At 37.7% G+C, this 12,377-nt stretch overlaps 1 protein-coding gene across 1 annotated transcript; it reads left to right on the top strand.

Moving 5' to 3' along the window:
* Positions 1-1,644: 1,644 nt before the first annotated feature.
* LOC100584363 (olfactory receptor 5AC1-like) lies at positions 1,645-12,066 on the top strand. Its single transcript, XM_003261879.2, has 2 exons — positions 1,645-1,663; positions 11,114-12,066. The coding sequence occupies exons 1-2, from the start codon at positions 1,645-1,647 to the stop codon at positions 12,064-12,066; spliced, it is 972 nt and encodes a 323-aa protein (XP_003261927.2).
* Positions 12,067-12,377: the final 311 nt, after the last annotated feature.

Below are 12,377 nucleotides of genomic sequence, written 5' to 3'. Positions count from 1 at the left end.
AAGGGGAATTTAAGTTGGGGATAAAGAAGATAAAACCTACTCTTTCCTAGTTTGATGAACAGTGAAGCTGGATTTTTCCATATGTTTTTAAATGGCTCAGAGAATATTGAAACAAGTTTTTCTGGGGGCAGTTAGCTTCCCTTTGTAGAGACCTTGGGTCAATATCCAAGGTGGGTAAATGAATGAGAACAGGCTGACCCAGGGATACCAAGTGGTTCTATTGAGGAGGAGACACTGGCACAAGAGAGCATCTCCTTACATGTAAGCCCATCGAAAACTTTTAGGGACTAAGGATGAAGGTGACTATGATGACTGAAATGCAGCCTGAGGTCAAGCTCTCTGTCACACCAGCCTTGAAAGTGATCATGTGTGTTCCTATGGAAAAAAACTTAACAAGTTGCCTTGAGAATGGTAGTCATTTGTGATGACAAGAAATGATACAAGGGAAATTTGCAGAAGTTTGGTGACGGGAAATTAGATAGCATTTTCACTAAATAACTTCCCAACTCTCATATGAGGAGCAATGGACATTATTAGTAAGTAGGCCTTTCTGTCAGTCCTCAAAACATCTTCTCTAAATGAGTACTGGGCTGATAATGAGAGACTATGCCAAGATTTCAGTTATATAGGGTTTTATTTAATTCACATGAAGAAGCCTTTCAACACTTATTAATCCTAATTCAAATCAGGTTCTTGTCAGCTGGAGATTATCAGTTTCTTCTTCCTTCCTGAACTCCATTAGTGTCAGGACTCCTCACTCAATTGTGATGTCGACGTCAGAATCTCTCACCCAATTGTAATGTGAATTGATGGCATTAGTCCACTAACTCCCAAAATATATTTGGAAATGACCAGTTCTCAATCTGTAATGCTCATACTTTCAAGTTTCTTCTTCTTATTATTGGTTTCAGAAACCATCTCAATCCTTTGAGTCACCAGTGTGACTTTCTCCAAAGTTTCAAAAACGAAACACTTGAGAAATACTTCCAAGAAATAAGGAAGTCAAACAATGTTTAAAATCGGTATAACTACAATTTGCTCTGTCAAGTTTAAGAAGAAATCATGACAGGTTTATTTGTCTTTCTGCAACTTTCAACAAGAGAACAGAGAGAAGAAAAATAACATAATAAAAATATGTTACACATATTCTAGACCATTGCACATTAAAAAATCCCCTGTGATGTTGCTTTACTTGATCTTGATACATTTTGTTCACTCCCTAATATTTTACACACATCTCATATTTTTCATAAATCTTCTCTAAGACATATAGGAGGGAAAGGCATAATATTTATTCTAAACTCTTCTCATCTCATGCTCAGATGAGTGGTTACCTAATTTTTTTTTTTTGCAAAACATCCCACATCCAGCATCCCACATCCAATAAATTGAGAAAAATTTATTTAACAAAACAGAGAAACTTGGTAAGAACAATGCAAGGCAATGGCATTTCAGCTGGCTACTTCACGCGTCCCCTCATACACATTTGTGTTGCAGAAGACCTATTCCAACAGGCTCAAGAGCTGAGTGGCAACTCTCATTTCTCCCAGCTCTCTGGAGTAGAAGAGCTATTCCAAGTAGATCTGACAATGAGGAAATATTGGCAGATTCCACCTCTCTCAGCTCCATGCAGCAGCAGATTATATGGCGGCAGTTGGAGAGAGTGAGTAATGGATAGGTAGATATAAAGAGATAAAGTTGCTGGGCACTGTGGCTCATGCCTGTAATCCCAGCACTTTGGGAGGCTGAGGTGGGTGGATCACCTAAGGTCAGGAGTTCGAGACCAACCTAACCAAGGTGGTGAAAACCTGTCTCTACTAAAAATACAAAAATTAGCTGGATGTGGTGGTGGGTGCCTGTAATCCCACCTGCTTGGGAGGCTGAGGCAGGAGAATCACTAGAACCTGGGAGGCAGAGGTTCCAGTGAGTTGAGATCATGCCATTGCACTCCAGCCTGGGGGACAGAGTGAGACTCTGTCTCAAAAAAAAAAAAAAAGATAAAATTTATGACTTGGCAATGGTCGATCCATGGATTTGAAGACGAGTTCAGTGTCAAGGATATCTTCCTGTTTATGGCTTGAATAACTGTCTAGTGGTGTTATTCCGCAAGACAAAAAACACTGAAAGATAACTAGGGCTGCCTGTGGAGTAACACACAATTTTAATTCCAAATTTGGACATGGTGAATCTAATGTTCCTTTTAGACTTCCGAAAGGACATATCAAGGAGGTATTTGGATGATGGCATTGTAAATGAAAACAAGAGAAAAGAAAACAAACATTTCCTGAAGTCTGTTCGTTGATATTCTGTATAGATGTCTATACAGTATTCCCTTTGGATTACAAGTAGAGTTTTTAATTGTTGCAGCTAGTTGCAGGGTAAAATGATGATTAAATCACAATGCCCAGTAGATTGAACTTAACTTTATCCGACAGGGAATCCTTTGGAAGTGTAAAGGGAATATCTTCCTTTCCTTTTCCTTTGGTTTTAAACGAAAACAAGTTTGGAAATAAAATACATATTATCTCCACTCATTTTGAAATTACTGGTTAAATTCAGTGTATAAGTAACAATTACCTCATTTCTGCTTTTTCTGTGCTACTTTAGAAAATGTATCACTTTCCAATTTCCCAGTGTTTTTGTGGGAACTGGATGAGAGTATAGAGATTTCTGCAATTTCTATTATTTATCATCTTGCAATTTGTCTTTAGGTGATAATGAGGTATCTATATAAGAAATTAAAATTTCAGTGAGGCATTGAGATTTTCTCAACCAGCCATCAAAACCTAGACAGATGGGACAGGATGTCTTTCTGTAGAGAAGACAAATTTCTCACAAAGTTTCATAAATAATATAGCTTAATAAAAGAAGGAAGTAAATGGGAAAACATTATAATAAAAATGATTAAACAGCTTTGAAATTTATTTTATAATATAGAGAGTTTAGAGCTGAGACACAAGCTATGCAGATTGTTATCCATATTATTTGTGGTTTTGCAGAATGTAAATAATTGTAGCCTTTGAGTTAGTGGCTGTCTATAATACCTAGATTTTTAAATATCATGGAATCATGAGAGTAAAAGCTAAAGTCAATAAATACAGCTAGCGTTATCTCCTTTACTCCAACTTGAAGGTATTTCTTTCATCTTACTCTAAAGGAAAAAATTCCCAAACCTTACTACTTCTTGGCTTCATTATACTGAATTCATGAAATGAGACTAGAAATATCTATTATTTGGTGAGTTGGATTGCAAAGAAAGTGAAGCCATTTTATTTAGGACAAAATCTCCACTTTGGAAAGAAAATTATATTTCCTTAATATAACCTATTTTCAGCAAATATACTCCAGTGAAACTGTTAGGTTTGGTGTATTATAACAGGGATCCTTGTGGGTGTTTAGTTTTTTAAACTTATTAAACCTTCTGTTCAGCTTAGTGAAGATGGAGAATAACAACTTACCATTGTTCCTACTGTTTTAATAAACTAAATTCTTCTAATTCATTCTGGTATTACATTTCTATTTATTATAAATATGGCTATGAAATTAAGAAATTGTTTCTTCAATCAATGTTATAATTTATTTCAACTCAATTTTTGTGTTAAATGTATCTTTGTTTCTCTTTCAAGGAACAAAGGAGATTATATGGTCATTTCAAAATATTTGGGAAATTCTACTCTGGGTGTTTCTTCAGAGATAGTTTATAACCAAGTCATAGAAGAAAATCAATCTTATTACTTCATGAAAATATCAGATATTATATTCATAATAGCAATAGAACCTATGAAGCCCTTATGAGTAAAATTTAGTAAGAAAAGTGTTGAAAGTATATGAAAAAACTATGAAAACAACTATACTTGGATACTATCTTACATAATTTGCAAATATTTTTGGCTATTTCAAAAAATCATTCCTGCTCTCAATAGTTGTCTATTACCAAATATTTAAATGCAAATTATCATGAAACATAAAATATCATTAATAGAAATTTTCTAAGAAAAATTTACAGATTATTTATTGCTAATTTTACATTAGAACTATCAATGCCAGGTGGAGCCAAGATGGCCGAATAGGAACAGCTCCGGTCTACAGCTCCCAGCGTGAGCCACACAGAAGACCGGTGATTTCTGCATTTTTGTTTGAAGTACCGGGTTCATCTCATTAGGGAGTGCCAAACAGTGGGTGCAGGACAATCAGTGCAGCGCACTGTGCGTGAGCCAAAGCAGGGCAAGGCATTGCCTCACTCGGGAAGTGCAAGGCGTCAGGGAGTTCCCTTTCCTAGTCAAAGAAAGGGGTAACAGACAGCACCTGGAAAATTGGGTCAGTCCCACCCTAATACTGCGCTTTTCCAACGGGCTTGGAAAACGGCACACCAGGAGATTGTATCCTGCACCTGGCTCAGATGGTCCTATGCCCACGGAGTCTCACTGATTGCTAGCACAGCAGTCTGAGATCAAACTGCAAGGCGGCAGCGAGCCTGGGGGAGGGGCGCCCACCATTGCCCAGGCTTGCTTAGGTAAACAAAGCAGCCAGGAAGCTCGAACTGGGTGGAGCCCACCACAGCTCAGGAAGGCCTGCCTGCCTCTGTAGGCTCCACCTCTGGGGGCAGGGCACAGACAAACAAAAATTCAGCAGGAATCTCTGCAGACTTAAATGTCCCTGTCTGACAGCTTTGAAGAGAGTAGTGGTTCTCCCAGCACACAGCTGGATATCTGAGAACGAACAGAGAGACTGCCTTCTAAAGTGGGTCCCTGACCCCAGAGCAGCCTAACTGGGAGGCACCCCCCAGTAGGGACAGACTGACACCTCACTCGGCCAGGTACTCCTCTGAGACAAAACTTCCAGAGGATCTATCAGACAGCTGAATTTGTGGTCTCATGAAAATCCGCTGTTCTGCAGCCACCGTGCTGACACCCAGCCAAACAGGGTCTGGAGTGGACCTCTAGCAAACTTCAACAGACCTGCAGCTGAGGGTCCTGTCTGGTAGAAGGAAAACTAACAAACAGAAAGGACATCCACACCAAAAACCCATCTGTACATCACCGTCATCAAAGACCAAAAGTAGATAAAACCACAAGGATGGGGAAAAAACAGAGCAGAAAAACTGGAAACTCTAAAAAGCAGAGCACCTCTCCTCCTCCAAAGGAACGCAGATCCTCACCAGCAGCGGAACAAAGCTGGATGGAGAATGACTTTGACAAGTTGAGAGAAGAAGGCTTCAGATGATCAAACTACTCTGAGCTACGGAAGGAAATTCAAAACAATAGCAAAGAAGTTAAAAACTTTGAAAAAAATTAGACAAATGGATAACTAGAATAACCAATGGAGAGAAGGGCTTAAAGGAGCTGATGGAGCTGAAAGCCAAGTTTCGAGAACTACGCGAAGACTGCAGAAGCCTCGGTAGCTGATGCGATCAACTGGAAGAAAGGGTATCAGTGATGGAAGATGAAATGAATGAAATGAAGCGAGAAGGGAAGTTTAGAGAAAAAAGAATAAAAAGAAACGAACAAAGCCTCTAAGACATTTGGGACTGTGTGCAACGACCAAACCTACGTCTGATTGGTGTACCTGAAAATGATGAGGAGAAGGGAACCAAACTGGAAAACACTCTGCAAGATATTATCCAGGAGAACTTCCCCAATCTAGCAAGGCAGGCCAACATTCAGATTCAGGAAATACAGAGAATGCCACAAAGATACTCCTCAAGACGGGCAACTCCAAGACACATAATTGTCAGATTCACCAAAGTTGAAATGAAGGAAAAAAATGTTATGGGCAGCCAGAGAGAAAGGTCGGGTTACTCACAAAGGGAAGCCCATCAGACTAATAGCTGATCTCTCGGCAGAAACTCGACAAGCCAGAAGACAGTGGGGGCCAATATTCAACATTCTTAAAGAAAAGAATTTTCCACCCAGAATTTCATATCCAGCCAAACTAAGCTTCAAAAGTGAAGGAGAAATAAAATACTTTACAGACAAGCAAATGCTGAGTGATTTTGTCACCACAAGCCCTGCCCTAAAAGACCTCCTGAAGGAAGCACTAAACATGGAAAGGAACAACCAGTACCAGCCATGGCAAAAACATGCCAAATTGTAAAGACCATCGAGGCTAGGAAGAAACTGCCTCAACTAATGAGCAAAATAACCAACTAACATCATAATGACAGGATCAGATTCACACATAACAATATTAACTTTAAATGTAAATGGGCTAAATGCTCCAATTAAAAGACACAGACTGGCAAATTGGATAAGGAGTCAAGATCCATCAGTGTGCTGTATTCAGGAAACCCATCTCACATGCAGAGACACATATAGACTCAAAATAAAGGGATGGAGGAAGATCTACCAAGCAAATGGAAAACAAAATGGCAGGGGTTGCAATCCTAATCTCTGATAAAATAGACTTTAAACCAACAAAGATCAAAAGAGACAAAGAAGGCCATTACATAATGGTAAAGGGATTAATTCAACAAGAAGAGCTAACTATCCTAAATATATATGCACCCAACACAGGAGCACCCAGATTCATAAAGCAAGTCCTGAGTGACCTGCAAACAGACTTAAACTCCCACACAATAATAATGGGAGATTTTAACACCCCACTGTCAACATTAGAAAGATCAACAAGACAGAAAGTTAACAAGGATATCCAGGAATTGAACTCAGCTCTACACAAAGTGGACCTAATAGACATCTACAGAACTCTCCACCCCAAATGAACAGAATACATATTTTTTTCAGCACCACACCACACCTCTTCCAAAATTGACCACATAGTTGGAAGTAAAGCTCTCCTCAGCAAATGTAAAAGAACAGAAATTATAACAAACTGTCTCTCAGACCACTGTGCAATCAAACTAGAACTCAGGATTAAGAAACTCACTCAAAACCGCTCAACTACATGGAAACTGAACAACCTGCTCCTGAATGACTACTGGGTACACAATGAAATGAAGGCAGAAATAAAGATGTTCTTTGAAACCAACGAGAACAAAGACACAACATACCAGAATCTCTGGGACACATTCAAAACAGTGTGTAGAGGGATATTTATAGCACTAAATGCCTACAAGAGAAAGCAGGAAAGATCCAAAATTGACACCCTAACATCACAATTAAAAGAACTAGAAAAGCAAGAGCAAACACATTCAAAAGCTAACAGAAGGCTAGAAATAACTAAAATCAGAGCAGAACTAAAGGAAATAGAGACACAAAAAACCCTTCAAACAATTAATGAATCCAGGAGTTGGTTTTTTGAAAAGATCAACAAAATTGATAGACCGCTAGCAAGACTAATAAAGAAGAAAAGAGAGAAGAATCAAATAGATGCAATAAAAAATGAAAAAGGGGATATCACCACCGATCCCACAGAAATACAATCTACCATCAGAGAATACTACAAACACCTCTATGCAAATAAACTAGAAAATCTAGAAGAAATGGATAAATTCCTCGACAAATACACCCTCCCAAGACTAAACCAGGAAGAAGTTGAATCTCTGAATAGACCAATAACAGGCTCTGAAATTGTGGCGATAATCAATAGGTTACCAACCAAAAAGAGTCCAGGACCTGATGGATTCACAGCCGAATTCTACCAGAGGTACAAGGAGGAACTGGTACCATTCCTTCTGAAACTATTCCAATTGATAGAAAAGGAGGGAATCCTCCCTAACACATTTTATGAGGCCAGCATCGTCCTGATACCAAAGCCTGGAGAGACATAACCAAAAAAGAGAATTTCATACCAATATCCTTGATGAACATTGACACAAACGTCCTCAATAAAATACTGGCAAACCGAATCCAGCGGCACATCAAAAAGCTTATCCACCATGATCAAGTGGGCTTCATCCCTAGGATGCAAGCCTTGTTCAACATATGCAAATCAATAAATGTAATCCAGCATATAAACAGAACCAAAGACAAAAACCACATGATTATCTCAATAGATGCAGAAAAGGCTTTTGACAAAATTCAACAACGCTTCATGCTAAGAAATCTCAATAAATCAGGTATTGATGGGACGTATCTCAAAATAACAAGTGCTATCTATGACAAACCCACAGCCAATATCATACTGAATGGGCAAAAACTGGAAGCATTCCCTTTGAAAACTGGCACAAGACAGGGATGCCCTCTCTCACCACTCCTATTCAACATAGTGCTGGAATTTCTGGCCAGGGCATTCAGGCAGAAGAAGGAAATAAATGGTATTCAATTAGGAAAAGAGGAAGTCAAATTGTCCCTGTTTGCAGATGACATGATTGTATATCTAGAAAAGCACATTGTCTCAGCCCAAAATCTCCTTAAGCTGATTAGCAACTTCAACAAAGTCTCAGGATACAAAATCAATGTACAAAAATCACAAGCATTCTTGTACACCAATCACAGACAGAGAGCCAAATCATGAGTGAACTCCCATTCACAATTGCTTCAAAGAGAATAAAATACCTAGGAATCCAACTTACAAGGGATGTGAAGGACCTCTTCAAGGAGAACTACAAACCACTGCTCAATGAAATAAAAGAGGATACAAACAAATGGAAGAACATTCCATGCTCATGGGTTGGAAGAATCAATATCGTGAAAATGGCCATACTGCCCAAGGTAATTTATAGATTCAATGCCATCCCCATCAAGCTACCCATGACTTTCTTCACAGAATTGGAAAAAACTACTTTAAACTTCATATGGAATCAAAAAAGAGCCCACATCGCCAAGTCAATCCTAAGCCAAAAGAACAAAGCTGGAGGCATCATGCTACCTGATTTCAAACTATACTACAAGGCTACAGTAACCAAAACAGCATGGTACTGGTACCACAACAGAGACATAGATCAATGGAACAGAACAGAGCCCTCAGAAATAATGCCACATATCTACAACTATCTGATATTTGACAAACTATATGATCTTTGACAAACCTGACAAAAACAAGCAATGGGGAAAGGATTCCCTATTTAATAAATGGTGCTGGGAAAACTGGCTAGCCATATGTAGAAAGCTGAAACTGGATCCCTTTCTTATACCTTATACAAAAATTAATTCAAGATGGATTAAAGACTTAAATATTAGACCTAAAACCATAAAAACTCTAGAAGAAAACCTAGGCAATACCATTCAGGACATAGGCATGCGCAAGGACTTCATGTCTAAAACACCAAAAGCAATGGCAACAAAAGCCAAAATTGACAAATGGGATCTAATTAAACTAAAGAGCTTCTTCACAGCAAAAGAAACTACCATCGGAGAGAACAGGCAACCTACAAAACGGGAGAAAATTTTTGCAACCTACTCATCTGACAAAGGGCTAATATCCAGAATCTACAGTGAACTCAAACAAATTTACAAGAAAAAAACAAACAACCCTATCAAAAAGTGGGCGAAGGACATGAACAGACACTTCTCAAAAGAAGACATTTATGCAGCCAAAAAACACATGCAAAAATGCTCATCATCACTGGCCATCAGAGAAATGCAAATCAAAACCACAATGAGATACCATCTCACACCAGTTAGAATGGCCGTCATTAAAAAGTCAGGAAACAACAGGTGCTGGAGAGGATGTGGAGAAATAGGAACACTTTTACACTGTTGGTGGGACTGTAAACTAGTTCAACCATTGTGGAAGTCAGTGTGGCGATTCCTCAAGGATCTAGAACTAGAAATACCATTTGACCCAGCCATCCCATTACTGGGTATATACCCAAAGGACTATAAATCATGCTGCTATAAAGACACATGCACACGTATGTTTATTGCAGCACTATTCACAATAGCAAAGACTTGGAACCAACCCAAATGTCCAACAACGATAGACTGGATTAAGAAAATGTGGCACATATACACCACGGAATACTATTCAGCCATAAAAAATGATGAGTTCATGTCCTTTGTAGGGACATGGATGAAACTGGAAACCATCATTCTCAGTAAACTATCACAAGGACAAAAAACCAAACACCGCATGTTCTCACTCATAGGTGGGAATTGAACAATGAGAACTCATGGACACAGGAAGGGGAACATCACACTCCGGGGACTGCTGTGGGGTGGGGGGAAGGGGGAGGGACAGCATTAGGAGATATACCTAACTCTAAATGACGAGTTAATGGATGCAGCAAACCAACATGGCACATGGATACATATGTAACAAACCCGCACATTGAGCACATGTACCCTAAAACCTGAAGTATAATAATAAAAATAAATAAATAAATAAATAAATTTAAAAAATAAAAAAATAAAATAAAATAAAATAAAATCAGGTATGAGAGAGAGAACTATTCTTACTTTATTTCCAGATAGATAGACACTTGTTTACACTTGTACTATATATTGAATAAATCACTTTTTCTCCATGATTCATCACCCATGCAATATACTAAACTTATATATATATACTTGAAACTATCTCCCAGAGTCCTTATTTTGTTTTATTATTATATTTTTCTATTTCTAACCATGTCTTATTCTATGGAATGTCTTTATGTTTTAACACTGCTGCACACTGTACTATTCATGTTCTTCATATTGCCACTTCAACTATTGTTATTTATTTAATTATAACAATACAATATCAGCAAAAATATGAATTTATCTTTTATAATTTTAATGACATTTTATTATATCTTTACTATATTATTTCATTTAATTTTAACATCTCATGTGTATTAGAATTTCCAAGATAATATTCCATAATAATGGTCATAGTGAGCATTTCAACCAGTTTTTAATGTGAAAGGAGGTGCTTTATTACTTAGAACATGTGTGCTCATTTAACAACATTTAGCATATTAAAATAGCTTATTCTATTTCATTTTAAAGTTTTTAAATTAGAAGATGATCATCAAATTGCAATAAAATTGTTCAAATTAAACAGTAAGCACACTTCTTTTATACAGGCAATGAAATTCTTACTATATACATGTTTCTAATTTTTAGAATCACTTTTCCGAACACTTATCATTTGGAAAGAATATTTACTGAAGAGTAAAGGGATACATAAATGAGGAAGATGCATTTCTTTTTTCAAATAAAATGTGACTACTTTCATCATCTTTTATGACTGTGTTCTTCACTTACTTTTTCATTGCAGTGATCAGCATGAGTGGGTATAATGGAAACAAATAAGACACAGATTATTAACTTCATCCTCCAAGGACTTACAGATCGTCCAGAGCTGCAGGCGCCCCTGTTCCTGGTGTTCCTGGTGATCTACCTTATTACCATGGTGGGCAACCTTGGCCTGATGGCTCTCATCTGGAAGGATCCCCAACTTCACACCCCCATGTACTTATCCCTCGGCAGTTTAGCCTTTGCAGACGCATGCACTTCATCCTCTGTGACTCCCAAGATGCTTGCACATTTTTTATCTAAGAATCATATGATATCCCTGGTTGGGTGCATGATCCAGTTTTATATTTTTGCTTCCAGTGCAAACACAGAATGTTTCCTCCTGGTAGTGATGGCCTATGACCGTTATATGGCCATATGTAACCCTTTGCTTTATCCTCTAGTGATGTCCAATATCTTCTGCATTCAATTATTAGGTGTTTCATTTATTATCGGTTTTTTTCATCCTATAATGCATGTGGGTTTGTTATTTCGATTAACTTTCTGCAAATCCAATGTAATACATTATTTCTACTGTGATATTTTACAACTGTTTGAAATTTCCTATACTGACCCTGGAGTTAATATGCTCCTGGTTTTTGTATTTTCAGTCTTTATACAATCTTTCACTTTCATGACTATCATCGTCTCTTACTCTTATGTCCTCTTGGCCATCCTGAAAAAGAAGTCTGAGAAGGGTAGAAGGAAAGCCTTCTCCACTTGCAGTGCCCATCTGCTTTCTGTCTCTTTGTTCTACGGCACTCTCTTCTTCATGTATGTGCGTCCTGGATCTGAATCAGCTGCAGATCAGGACAAAATGTATTCTTTATTTTACACGATAATAATTCCTCTGGTAAATCCTTTTATTTACAGTCTGAGGAATAAAGAGGTCATAGGTGCATTGAAGAGAATAATAAATAAACAAACAGTTTTTAAGACAAATTTCTAACTTCTTCTTTTTAAACTTTGTAAAAATAGGGGGCCTCGAGTTATACAAATTAGCCTTGGCTTTACAATTTTAACAGAAGTTTGGTGTCCGTGAGAGTTTCTGAGTGCTGCGTGATGAGAGTCTGCTCCAACAGAGATTTGCTTCAATGGAAAGGGGTCTTCATATCACACAAAACTGAATTCTTTGTAAAATTTTTTCTTGAAAAATAGAAAATTCTTTTTTTAATTGAGCATTTAAAATTTAAAAGTGTTTACTCTGTAAATTCCTACTATATTAGATATAGTAGTTTATAATTTTTCTGTGGCAGAAAG

The sequence above is a fragment of the Nomascus leucogenys genome, chromosome 21 (assembly GCF_006542625.1).
Source record: "Nomascus leucogenys isolate Asia chromosome 21, Asia_NLE_v1, whole genome shotgun sequence".
Taxonomy (NCBI): Eukaryota; Metazoa; Chordata; class Mammalia; order Primates; family Hylobatidae; genus Nomascus; species Nomascus leucogenys.
Note: the sequence above shows the minus strand (reverse complement) of the source record. Positions and strands in the feature narration are given on the sequence as shown.